This window comes from Mastigoproctus giganteus, chromosome 5, assembly GCF_048544385.1.
Source record: "Mastigoproctus giganteus isolate SK-2022 chromosome 5, ASM4854438v1, whole genome shotgun sequence".
In the NCBI taxonomy this organism is placed as follows: Eukaryota; Metazoa; Arthropoda; class Arachnida; order Uropygi; family Thelyphonidae; genus Mastigoproctus; species Mastigoproctus giganteus.
The window spans coordinates 196,275,544-196,290,123 of NC_143579.1; the positions used below are offsets into that span (position 1 = coordinate 196,275,544).

General features: G+C 37.0%; 1 protein-coding gene across 1 annotated transcript in view; it reads left to right on the plus strand.

The window, feature by feature from the left end:
• Window positions 1–14,580, plus strand: part of LOC150085972 (pescadillo homolog) — a 76,551-nt gene that overhangs the window by 17,971 nt on the left and 44,000 nt on the right. The window contains exons 4-6 of the mRNA XM_090373623.1: window positions 4,544–4,653; window positions 6,992–7,119; window positions 10,389–10,522. Coding sequence (XP_090229749.1) covers window positions 4,544–4,653; window positions 6,992–7,119; window positions 10,389–10,522 — 372 coding nt within the window. The remainder of the gene's footprint in view (window positions 1–4,543; window positions 4,654–6,991; window positions 7,120–10,388; window positions 10,523–14,580) is intronic.

A 14,580-nucleotide genomic window follows, 5' to 3' on the forward strand; every position in this document is an offset into this window, starting at 1 on the left:
TGTGGGGTCGGAAATGCTTTCCTGAAGCGGTGTTGTACACAGAAGCACCATAAAGAAAAGAGACCGTAAGTGAGAAATCGTTTTAATAATACATGAAAAGAAGCAAACGGTACATGGATTAAAGTAAGTGTTCAAAGTTTCTTCCACGCTACAATGCACGCCTCACATCTCCGACGCATGGACATCCGAACATTCTGGAATACTCCAGGCGAATTTCGAATTTCTTCGGCAGCTACTGCGATTCTTGCAACCAGCTCCTCAGCATTGTCAACAGGGGTGTCATAAACTAGCGATTTCATATGACCCCAGAAATAAAAATCAAGACATGATAGGTCGGGTGACCGAGCAGGCCAACGCACGGGACCACCACGTCCGATCCACTGTTGACCAAATGTGACATCCAGGTAGTTACGAACATCTCCACTATAATGGGCAGGGGCTCCATCGTGTTGGAACTACATTGTCTGTTGCGTCGATGCAGAAATCTGTTCATCTCTCAAAAGTTGTGGCAATACTTGCTGCAGAAAGATCAAGTAGATAGGTCCGGTTAGACGACACGGTAACAGGTAAGGGCCGATGAGGTGATCTCCCATAATACCGGCCCATACATTGACCGAAAATCGAATCTGTGCTGCACGACGGCGTATTGCATGCGGGTTCTCGACCGCCCAGATATGGTCGTTATGTGTGTTGAAAATTCCTTCCCTTGTGAAGGAATTTTCACGGTCATATGAAATCGCTAGTTTATGACACCCCTGTTGACAATGCTGAGGAGCTGGTTGCAAGAATCGCAGTAGCTGCCGAAGAAATTCGCCTGGAGTATTCCAGAATGTTTGGATGTCCACGCGTCGGAGATGTGAGGCGTGCATTGTAGCCCGTGGAAGAAACTTCGAACACTTACTTTAATCCATGTACCTTTTGCTTCTTTTCATGTATTATTAAAACGATTTCTCACTTACGGTCTCTTTTCTTTATGGTGCTTCTGTGTACAACACCGCTTCAGGAAAGCATTTCCGACCCCACATTGCTATATGATTTCGAGTTGTCAGGATGTACTCTACCCCTCTTAGAAGTCTGAAACGTTTAACTGAAACACCCTGTATATATATAAAAAAACTAATTTAGATTGAAGATTTTTATTTATCATTTATTCTTTTGTAGCTTGAAGAGTGGTTTCAGAATAACATATGCATAGATTGACACTATGAAAGAATTTTTTTTTCATTAATATACTTTTGAAATGAAATTAAAGGGTACTTTAATTTAATTTCAAAAGTATAACTTTAACTTCATTGAGCTGACGCATAAATTGCATGTGTTCATAGACCAGTTTGCAGGTAAGGAAAGACACTGAACAATTCAGAGGGAAAACTGACTTAAGACCGATTACTAGAAAGGCCTTTGAGAAATTCCTCTGTGTGAAAATTGAGAGCTAAGTGTGTATCAGGCAAAACTGGCACTATATCATGGAGTTCGATTTATTTTAGCAGTCTTTTCTTATATTAGGTCATTTTTAGTGCATTTTTTATTAAAAAAAAATGCATTATCAATATATACAGTCAAACCTGGTTATAATGAGCATCAAGGGACCGACAAAATTTCCTCGTTATATCCGTTACTCGCTATATCAGTAATAGCGGAGGTGGGGAAACCCCTGGGGCCATTAAATAATGAACACTTTATATCTACCCCCAATTTTTTTAAATTCTCAATAACTTGATAAAAATTTTTGATAGGTGGAACAGGACCAGGGTATGTCTACCAGGGGCAAAAGTTGATAATGTTGTAGAGCAGATATCTTTTAAGGGCATAAAAGGTGATATTGTTGTGCACGTTGGAACTAATGACATTAAGAGTAAGAGATCTGCAGATTTACTCAACAAGTACACGTCGATGTTGAAAAAAAAAGTCGCGAGTTAGGGTTGAATGTGAAAGTGTTTGCAATTCTGCCCACACACGATAGGAGGGAGTATATGATGACAATCTTATCGATCAATTTGGCCCCGGAGAGGTTGTGCAAGGCTCAAGAGGTAGAATTTTTTTCAGCCTGGTCTGTGCAGCAGCAGCAGCAGCAGTCTGGAAAGCAAGGCAATGGGGATTTCTAGGACTGCTGGGAGTTCATATTGGAACAAGTAAATACATGGGCTGTGTTAGGGTAACTAAGAGTAGAAACAGGTGCATGTACACCAATTCTAGGAGTATAGTTAATAAATTTGATGAGTTTGAAGTGCTAGTCAAGTCGTCAAAGGCAGATATTGTTGGGATATCAGAGATGTGCTGTCACACAGACATAAGCAGTGCAGGATTAGAATTTGGGGAGTACAATGTGTACAGAAAGGATAGACAGGACAGGAAGGGAGGAGGGGTTATGCCATTAGTTAAGAAACACACAAAAATCTAAGGAAGTGCATCTAATTGATGTTGGTGGACAATGCAATGTTGAGTCTGTTAGGTGTGACATAAACATTATCACCTTTTGTGCCCTTAAAAGATATTATCTGCTCCACAATATCATCAAATTTTGCCCCTGGCAGACATACCCTGGGAAAGGAAAAATGAGAGTAGGCGTGTTATAGGCCTAATGAATCTGATGAGTATAATGAGCAATTGTGCAGAGAAATAGAGTGGGCCAGTAAATCAGAATGTCTTATAATGTGGGGTTTTAACTTTCCAGATATTGACTGGAACTTTGGGTTGGTCACTTGCACCCTGGCAAGACTTTTGTGGATTTATTGGATGACTGTTTTCTACAGCAACATGTTCGAGATGCAACCAAGGGGAGTAATACTCTTGATCTGATTATCAGCAGCGGTTATTCATGCATTAAGAATTTGTAGAAAAAGGAACCACTGGGTGACAGCAATCACAATGTACTGATGTGGGAATTACTTAAAGATGTAACTACCATCGAGGCTAAAGGGAAGGGCTTTTGCTTTCGTAAAGGTGACTACAGGGGTCTCAGACAGTTTTTAAATTCTGTACAATGGGATCAACTGATGATGTTGCCAACGTTGAATTCTAAATGGGAAGCCTTCAGGGACTTAATTTTGGGGGCTACTATGCTTTTCATTCCAACTAAAAGTTTAGGCCTAAATGGATATCAGACGAATTAATGAGGCTGGTGGCAGAGAAGAAAAATGTATGGGATGCATATAAAGTATCAGGTGACACAGAGGCCTATAGCAGATATAAGCTAGTCTTGTAATCAAGTCACAAAACAGGTTAGGCAGGCGAAGGCAGATTACAAGAAATCTTTGGCAAAGGATGCAAAGAAAAACAGCAAAGAGTTCTTTACTTATGTAAACTGTAGAGGGAAAGGGATGAATCAGATTGGACCACTTAACATAGATGGATGGACTATTGATGATCATGCTCAGGTTGCTGTTAAACTGAATGAGTATTTTTCATCTACATTCACACATGAGGAGTTATTCTATGAGGGAGGTGGCAGAAGTTTATCAAACTCTAACAGGGAGCTAAGTGATTTTGTAATAACTGAGAGCAAAGTGGAGGAGAAATTGTTGAAGTTAAGCATAAAAAAGGCACCTGTGGTGGATGGGATCTATCCAGTTATATTAAAGGAGGCAACAAAGGAATTAAGCAAATTCTTAGCCATAATTACGAGAGCTTCCTTGGACTCAGGGGAGGTCCCCATGGACTGGAGGTGTACGAATGTACCACCAATTCACAAAGGGGGTTCAAAAGGTGACACATGTAACTATAGACCTGTTAGTTTAACTTGTGTTCTGGAGAAAATAATGGAATCACTGGTTAAAGAAGCGTTGCAGGATCATCTAGACAAGACTGCAGTAATAGTTAAGACACAGCATGGGTTTGTTAAAGGGAGGTCTTGTCTGACCAATTTGATTGGAGACTATGATGTGGCCACAAAGGAACTGAATGCCAAAAATAATTTCAGTATCATATACTTGGATTTCAGGAAAGCTTTTGATACTGTTGCACATGGAAGACTGCTGTACAAATTGGAGGGAAGCATTCAAAGAATTAATCTTGGAAGCTACTAGGCTTTTCATACCAACTAAGAAATACTGTTCAAAGTTTAGAAGTATGGCATTAAGGGTAAGTTGCTACAATGGATAAAGGGATGGTTGAGTGGGAGATGACAGAGAGTGGTAATCAATGGACAATGCTCTTCGTGGACTAATGTTATTAGTTGAGATGCCTCCGTAGCCAGGTGGGCAGGAGCAGCAGTGCATAGCACACACTTGTTGATTAGACCAGGGCCATCTGCTTATATGACATGCTTAACTTTCAAGTTTAATTTCATCATACACCCAACTCTCATTCCTCATATTCCTATTTCAACTTGCGTCTGCAATATGTGGTGTAAGTAAATGCAGTTTATCACAGTATTTATATGAATACAGTACAGTTCATATAAATATTAGCAAAGATAAATCAGAAACTGAACTTTTATCAACTCAATAAACTATGCAGTGTAGAATTTTCAATTTTTGCTCACAATATTTACTTTTTTTTTTTTTTTTTTTGTAATATATATTTCAAGCATATTTTTCTTTAGGTTTTTATTAAAAGGTTACGTAAAGCAATTGGCAAGAAGGATTCAGAAGCAGCAACAAGAATCAGAAATAATTATCCTACGTATAAACTAGATCACATTGTTAAGGAAAGGTAAGTCCTTGAACTGAACTTTAGGTACCGTATATGTTTAAAAGTAATAGTTGGAATGGAATTTTTCATTTAATTTTAATGTTGAATTTAATGAAATACTTCTTTATGGAGAAAAATTTCTAAAACAACTTTCTTTGCATAATAGCTAAATTTTTTGTAGAAGAATAAGAGAATTCATGTTATTTTTTATTTGAAATATTAAAATTTTATCATTGAAAAAATTTATCCATTATACAGGGTTATTCAAAATGAAGTCCGGGTTTTGAAATGTTTGAATGTTTGAAACCCCGGACTTCATTTTGAATAATCCTGTATTTCCCTAATTGTTAAAAATAAAAGAAATACGAATAAAAAAAGTGGCGTGTGTGCCGAGCACACACATTAGATGGTTTTATGTGAATCTTTTGCGTTTCTTTTAGGTATTTTGGTTACAAAATAAAAGAGCTTTTGTGTTGTAAATATTTTATTGAACATTTGCGAATTCATAATTTCTGGAACAAAAGTACAATGGATTTATGATAACTAAAATAAGAGATGTATACTTGCGATTGCAACGTATCTAAATGTCTCTAGAAAGCAGCATTGATTGAAGTACTGATCTTGTAGTTGAAATGACATACGCAGCTGTTATGGGCACCTAACAATGAAATGTTACGAAAATGCGAGATGAAAAAATAAATTGTTGACAAATATTTGTATTGTTGCAATCATACTTACATCGTTGCAATCATACTTGATTGTGACGTCATACTATTCAAAAATTCTAAAAGGTTAGAGCTCGAGACACTATCATATCCAGGTATCATCGTAAAGGGAGAGGGGGGTTGATGACCAGGCTGACTCGTGATATCATACCGGTCATGAAAAATGCACTCTAATCACACTACTAGTGAGTGCTCGGTGCAGACTAGTGTGAATGTGGGAAGTGCCTCTGGCGGAACTGCAGATGGCATCACTCCCGTGACTCATCAGATTTAGTCGGCAGGAATCCCCAACTATGTTTCACATCAAAAAGTCGGCAAAACTGTGAGCCCATTGTTAAAATATTCACAGCTGACCACTGGGTTTACTGAACCAGCATGAAAATCAAATGCATATGTCATATGATACAGGCATGTAGTGGGGTTATAAAATTAAGTTATGAACATAGGCAACCAATTTAAAGTGTTGTGTAGTATCCAATCAGTGAGAGATTTTGTACAGTTATAAAGCTTCAGAACATCAATACTATAGCTGTGCTTTGAGAGTATTACCTTCCACAAAGGTAATGAGAAAGAGTTTTTTTTTTTTTTTTTTTACCAAATAGTTTTTGATTCAAAATGATAATGGAAGTTTCAAAAAACAACTGCATTGCTTGTAGCAGAGAATGGCCATTACTGTTTTTGGCCATTGCTGCTGTAGCCAAGACAGTAAGAAATTAATTTATATCCACTAATGCTATAAAAGTTTTGTGACTACTCATAATGCCATTGTAAACCGTACACAAAATTCAAAGAACCCTAGAACAATGGTATTGGACAAAATCCACTTAATGCTACAGCTAATGCTAGTTGAGTCACAAAGAAAAAAGTTCAATTTTTGCTCTCACAGTTATGACCAAGATAGATATGGGTAAAGCATGGCCTAGGAACAAACTTTTATTTTGCAATATGCAGTTTTGGATACGGTGTATTTCTGGGTAAATGCTTCAGTGAAAATCTATGGGTGTTAGATATGCGGATGATCATATCCATATGTTGTCTATAAAATGTCACTTTGGTCTGTATGTTACCCTGAGTTCACACCCAATTTCATCATTGTGCCAGCCTCTATGCATTTTTTGAGCACTTCAATGGCATAGTCCTAGGTCTGACATAGCTGTGTGGTCAGTGGAGGAGTATGCTAGTACAGTAGCACATGTTTGAGTTGACCCTTGGTCAACTCAGATGCTCCCATGACCAAGAAATATGGTTAATGATAATATCCTTATCAAATGACCACCTGTAAACTTCTGTGATCTATGTGGTTGTGCCAGAATATAAAAGGAACATTTCAAAAGAACTATGGTAAAAAATCTATAAATTCTCTACATTAAATGGACTGAATGTTCACCTCCCTTTTTGTATTTGTAATGAAAAGCAATCCATTTATTTCCAAAAAGAGACATGTCCTTTTTACTAATTATTATTACCTGCATCTTAAAATATACTCTTCTATGACTACACTAGAAAAATTGAGATAATATACTTATTTCTAGACAGCCTACTATCATTCATATACCATATAATATATAAGCAATTTCCTTTATGCATTTTTGCATTATACAATGTATTTTTTATCCACTTGTGTTAATTTGCAGGTATCCAACTTTTATTGATGCCCTTCGTGATCTTGATGATGCTGTTTCCTCTTGCTTTCTATTTTCAACATTTCCAAAAAGCAGGTTATTGAGGGTAGAACTAATTCATGTGTGCCAAAGATTAACAGGCAAGTGATGTTTACTTTCTGTAGACTTTATAATCTAAATGTAGTTGGGGGGGGGGACTTGAATATATGCATACACGTGCTTTGTGGTGTTATGTAGGATCACTACCTTATACCCCTGATGTAACAAAATGGAATAGACCATGGCAATAAAATTAGCCATGGAGCTCCACTGCTTACCTTTTGAAGATGGTATTCCGAAAAACGGTTTTCAAGCTTTGGGTCAGCTTACATCTGCTAACTGTTCTACCTTGATTAGGCTGGCATCATTGAATATGAGCATGCAGAGCATTGAAATAGTACTTACATCGTCAATTAAGTTGTATGCTGAAGGTTTTAATCTGTACAGATGGGAAGGTTTTATGGGCCTTCATTTCCTTTAGGGATGATGCCACTTATGTCATTATAATTTCAGGTATGTCATCTTGAGTTATGTTCAGTTTAAGTTATTGTTATTTTATTTTTTGCATGTGGTAGTCTGAACACTTCTCTATATTCTGGTATTCTGGCCTGTTTGCAAAACTTAAATAAAAAATCAGGTTTCCTCTGGTGGTTCTGTTGCATATATGTATGGTTTTCTTTACATTTTTATAAAATTCTCAAGAAAAATTTAAAATACACATTTTTTTAAAAAATATGTATATTACTATTTACTTATTACATATACTGTAGAAACCCAACAATCCAGCTAGATAGTCTGGAAATGGCACAGGGGAGGTTTTTAGAAGGTTAAAAAATTGTCTTGTTATTTGTGAGCAGAATTAGTGACTTGTTCATTAGCAATAGGAAACTCAAAAGAGTGTCTCAATCTTCATTTCTTGCCTTAGGCCAACTTAATGCATATTGATTGCCATGTCTCTAAGCAACACAAATGCAGCCCAGTGACTCATCCATTTGCATTTAACCAAGAAAAAAATAAATATTCAGATACCGTGCATTCACAACACCGTTATACTGTATATTTTATAAATCATTTACAATGTATTTAACTTGAGGATTTATCCTGTCCCCTTTTCTTTTTTCCTTTTTTTTTTACCAGTTTGTGTTGTTCTGGTGCTAAAATTAATTTAGCGTATAGGATAAAAGTTAATAACTTAAAGAAATTTAAAAGTTTTTAATTTTCACACAATATTTTTATATCTAGGGAAAATAAATAGCATACAGGCACCAAGAATTTTGAGTTACTTGTAAATTTCATAATTTTTTTTTTAATAAACATGCAAAAATTTTTGACTTTCATAAGAGGTTATTGTATAAGCTGGAAAATGTTGGCATCACTGGAAAGATTCTAAGATGAATTGCAGTGTGGCTGCAGGATAGAAGGCAGAAGGTTGTGATTAATGGATATTCTTCAGGTTGGTGTAACGTTAGAAGTGGGGTCCACAAGGATCCATTTTTGGACCAGCATTGTTTCTAATTTTCGTAAATGGCATTGACGAAGGGATAAATGGCATGATGTCAAAATTTGCAGTTGATGTAAAGATTGGGAGAGTTGTTAATGAACAGTGCCAAGCAGTGCTCTTTCTGGATGATTTTAACATGCTTCAAGAATGGTCAGAAAAGTGGAAACTGTTTTAATGCAGCAAAATGCAAGGTCTTACATTTGGGGAATAGCAATCCCAAAATAATTTATACGCTTGGTGGGAGTGAATTAAAAACAGTAGAGGAAGAAAGGGATCTGAGAGTTACGATATGAAGTTTTCTGAGCAGTGTAAACAGGCATCCAGGATTGCCACTGGTGTCCTATCAATGATTCACCAACAATATCCTGTAGGGATAGGGAAGTCATAATCCCACTGTATAAGGCAATTGTAAGACCACATTTGGAATACTGTGTCCAGGTATGGAGACCTGATCTGAAAATAGACACTGAGCTTCTTTGTTTGAAAAGGTCCAAAGACAGGCAACTTGCATGGTGAGATCAGCAAAAGGGTGACTGTACGAAGAAAGATTTCGATTGTGTGGGCTACAGAGTTGGCAACGAGGCACTTTAGAGGGAACCTGATTAAAGTTTTTAAGGCTCTGAGAGCGGTTAGTAAAATGAATGAAGGCTGAATTTTCACTATTATAAAGGATTCTGGAATTAGGGGCTATAAATTCAAATTACAGTGGAGGAAGTTTACACAAGATTGTAACAAGTTGCCTTTGTAGGTAGTTGAGGCTGACAGTTTGAAAAATTCAAAGGTCAGCTGGATAGTTACCTATATGAGGAGGGAAGCACATAATTTGTATTTTCTTATCTTTTTTTTTTTTTTTTTTGGCCGGTGCATCAAAAGTGTGGCTTCCTGGCACTGTATGACTAATACTAATAATCTTGAATGTCTAATACACTGATATAGCCACGTGTAGGCGCCTCCGTAGCCAGGTGGGAAGGAGCAGCAGTGCGTAGCACACGCTTCTTGATTAGACCGGGGTTCGAGCCCGTCACCACCAAATACGGAGGATGCGGAAAGGTCAAGGAATGACCACCGCATATCCCCGGAGCAATATGGCCTTAGTTGCTAATGCTCTTGAGACCAAGTGGCCATATGTAATTGTGATTGCTGCTCTCACTGGTGTGAGTGCTCTTATGAATGTGAAAACTGGTAGGACTATAGTGCTGGAAAGCTGAGGTTATTCTAATTGAATGACTTGGTCCTCACCAACCACTGTGAAAATTCTAGATAAATTACTCTATTTTTACAATTGTATATTATTATAGGTTTGGTTTGCAGAGCAACTTGGATAGTAGAGATCAACCTCCTTGTGGCTGAGGGTATGATGTCCGTTCCACTGTGAGGCTAATGTCATGCTCTAGTTTAGTGACAAGCTCACTTTGTGTGTGTGTGTGTGTGTGTGTGTGTGTGTGTGTGTGTGTGTGTGTGTGTGTGTGTGTGTTGATAAATATTTGTTGAAAAAAATAGTATTAAAGTTTAGATCTCTTGTCTGAAAACAAAAAATAATAGAGAGTGGATATATGTACTGTATAAATCTACATTAGTCGGTTGAAATAGTTAACAGAGAAAGTTTTTGTAATGAATTATTTTGAATAAAATAAATTTTAATGATATTTTATATATATATTTATAATGCATTTTCATCTATATTTTTAAAATTAAAATATTTATAGAGTGCTATTGTATTTTTTATGCTAAGATTCCAGCAAACTGGACAAAATGGTTGTCATAAAACACCTTCACTTAAATGAGAGAGGAATTAATCAGACTTTGGAGGCTATATGAGAAAATAGTACAGTTTTTAAAAGTAAGACTCTTTTTGTGTTCTCTTTCTAGTTGAATTCGTGCATTATGTTATACAGTCAAGATCATTAAGAAAGGTATTTATATCAATTAAGGGATACTATTACCAGGCAGATATTATGGGACAGCTTGTAACATGGGTTGTTCCACATCCATTGGGATACCAGGTGAGTTTAATCATTCCATTTTTTATGCTAATTTTTGTAGTTTAAAATAGGGGTGTAATAATTATGCAGGAAATTGAAATCAGAGAGCTAAAATGTTAAATATCCAATATACCCTTTTTTGACACCCTCATTGATATAATCACCATTCTCCCCACACTGGGTGGAAAGAACTGAGTTCAAATCCTGTCAATGACAAGAGGAATTTTTATGGGTTTTTTTTCACATCATGAGACTGAGTTAGCCTCGGGTGAGGGCAGCATATTTTTTTCTCCCAGAAACTCATGTTATTTTGTCCAACAAACAGCAAATCAATCACAGAACACACAATTTACAGATATATTATTATATATGGCACAATATGGCTGAATTACTGATATGTCTAAAAATCCTACAACAACCAACCAACCTTTTTCAACTAAACTAGCAAACAGAAAATATGTCATATTTTCCATTCCCAGAGAAATGGTTAAGTGAAGAAATTGTAAATTTAGTTTCTGCACTGTTCGTACTGGTATGCTTAATAATCAATGGTATCGCCATAAAATAAATTGAATATGGTGAAAGAGGCCTATGCGCTCCGGATTCATATTATTGAAATGAAAAATTATAATTCCTCAGAGCGGTTAGTTAGTTAGTTAGTTATTTGGTTTTTAGGAGCATTAGCAACTAAGGCCATATTACTCCGGTGCGGCGGTCATTCCCTGACCTTTCCGCATCCTCCGTATTTGGTGACGACGGGCTCGAACCCCGGTTTAATCAAGAAGCGTGTGCTACGCACTGCTGCTCCTTCCCACCTGGCTACTGAGGCACCCCTCAAAGCGGTTAATACTAGAATATACATATAGAGAACGGTTAGTATTCAAAAGAGCTTTCAGCTGAGTAGACAGCCTTCTTCAGTTAGACATATTGAATGGCAGTTAGAATGGAGATGTTAGAATTTAGCTCTGCAGGTGAAAGATGCACAGAGATCACCAGGGTCAAAGTGGACCTTGCGAGGTGTGGCTATCCCATCGACATCCTTGACAGATGTGACCTACAGGCATGCGACAACGTAGCGACCAACAGTAACGTCAACAGTGGTGAGTCATCCACGAGGGCATTTATCCCATACTACCCCAACCTGTCACAACAGATCGGTAGAATCCTAAAATCACATGGGATAAAGTGCATCCAACTCCCAGGCAAGAAACTGCGTTCTCTCATTTCCAATGTGAAAACACCTGTCCCCACCCTTCTGCAGAGCAGTTTGGTCTATCACATCTCTTGCCGTGACTGCACTAGCTGCTACTTTGGAGAGACTGGACGTCGGCTCGAGAAACGTCTCTCAGAACATAAAAGGGCGATCCGTTTAGCAGATGTGGAACACTCAGCTATTGCCGAGCATGTCTGGACAACCCACCGCGATGTCGTGGTTGTGGACAGGTCCCACCATTACCTACGGCGCACCTGGTCGGAATCGTTAAACATAAAATGCTCGGATACCTCTTTGAACAGGAACAGTGGTTGTCAAGTTAACCCCATCACAGAAGCAATAATTCTGTCCATAGACAAACGCTGGCTGCGTCACCACCATACGTCACAGCCACAAACTTCAACCTCAAAAAATTAGCCACGCGCCCCACGCACCAACTTGGCAGTGCACATCTCCATTCTAACTGCCATTCAATATGTCTAACTGAAGAAGGCTGTCTACTCAGCCGAAAGCTCTTTTGAATACTAACCGTTCTCTATATGTATATTCTAGTATTAACCGCTCTGAGGAATTATAATTTTTCATTTCAATAAAATAAATTGAAGATTAAAAGTCTTAATCGAGGAATTGTTACAGATATGTGATGGAATTAAAAAATTTGTGTGAATCAAATTTGTGTGTGCGTGCATTTACAAAGAAGAAAAAAAAAAAAAAAAAAAAAAAGGGAAAAAAGTATAAATGTTAGCCATTTACATAGTGACACTGTTGTTTTAATCAATAGAAAAATTTTCAGGATTTGGAAAACTGGTGATTCTGCCCTCATCAACTAGACTCCGACTCCCAATCAGCCATATTATTAATGTATACTAATCCTTCTTACACCACAAGCACCTGTTTTGTTTACATGGTTCCATATTATTAATGCATACCAATCTTTCTTACACCACAACCACCTGTTTTTTTTTACATGGTTCCAAATGAAAGGCTTTAAAAGTAAATTATGTATACTACTTTATAATATTTACCTTTAGTAATGTATATAACCCTTTAATTTGTTTTAATTATTCAATATAATATTTTTTAACTGTCCTCCTTTCTGCCTGGCTGGCCATCTAGGAAAGAGAGTATGTACCATCAATAAGCTGATATATTTATTTAGTCTTTTGACTTGTAGTACTTTCTCCCACCAATAGTCTCTAAATGATGACACAGTATTTTGTTTTCATTTCAGTTTATTAAAGTTATACAATGTTAACTGTTGGTTTGGCTCGTTACAGGCACTACACTATAGTGAATGCTTTTTTTTTTTTTTTTTTAATTAGCTGGAATATACAGACACTACTTCTCCCAGGGTAGTAATCCCCCCCCCCACAATCAACACTTCAGGGTGTGCATAAGGATGAATTATGGCCATCGGATGAGTAGTTTTTATACCCCCTTTCTCTGGTACTTATCTTAAGTATCAGTGGATGAAATGGTTGACTTAAGAATGCAATCTTTTCACATTAGCTGTTAACCATTAAGAAGACTCTGGAATTTAGCAATACTGGTTGGTTTAATTTATAAAAGGTTCCTCTCTAGTCACTAATCTCTTGAAAACTGCAGAGTCTACAGTTTATACTGGGTTAGATGAATAATATTTTACCATGTTTAAATTAAGATAACTTATGATATGGGATGACACCATAAATCAAATGGCAGTGTGTTGGGCTACTTTGCATAAGTGTATATATTTTGTGGTTGTTTGGTTGTCTCCTTCGTGTGATAAACTGGCAGGCAAAAATCTTGTGTCTGCCTGAGATTGACTAACTCAGCAGGTTAACTACTGACTAACTAATTGACTAATTTTAAAAGTGTTCTAGAAGTTCCTGTCATCTAACAAAAATAAATCACAAGTCTGTAGATTATCTTGCAGTTTACTATTGCCATTTCAATAAGAAAAATATTAAAAAATGAAATTGTGAGAGTGAAAACAGATATTATTGTTAAATTAATACAGTAAAATGTAGTAAACTGGCATGTTATAGTCAAAATAGCCCTTCTGCCAATAAACCTACAAACAACAAAAACATCTTTGTAAAAAAATAATAGGAAATTACTCTTCACTTGTGAGATATTAGGAGGATATTATTATGCAAGGTGCACTAGATGTCATACCTCCATTAAAATTCACTATACATTAATGGAATCAAAAGAATTGGGATTAAGATGAAAAACAAAAGTAATTTACAAAAGTTATCAGTGTTGCTATTATGGATATTTGATATTTCACCAAGATAGGTATCAATGTTAAAAGATAAACAGCAAAGAAATGGAATTAGACAAAAAAACTGGTTCAAGTTTTTTTGTTTGCCCTGTTTGCCCTGGCTTAAGGAATAAATCAAACTTCTCAGCTTCAGTTGTGCAGAGCAGTGATTAGATCCAGAGCATTGATTAGGTGCCACATTGGTGATACTGCTAGAAAGAGTGTACTCTGTTGGCTGGAGCCTGTATAGCATAGTGCCCTAAGGATTGCACCCGATGCCTTCAGAACATCACTAGTACATCTGTATATATACCCCAGGGGCTCACATCTGGTGAGTATGGACTTGGCAAACCCAGGGTTTTGAGCTGGATATCATCATTCTTCTCTTTCTTGGTGATTCCTTTTTACTTCTGACTCTCTCTCTCTCTCTCTCTCTCTCTCTCTCTCTCTCTCTCTCTCTCTCTCTCTCTCTCTCTCTCTCAGGGTAACTCGGGAATGTTTTTTTTTTGGCTGGTGCAGCATAAGCCTCAGGCTTCCTTGCACCATATGAATAATAATAATAATGTTCCCGAGTCCCCATTGCTTCTGGAAAAGGTTGTTCCATATATACATAGAAAAAAT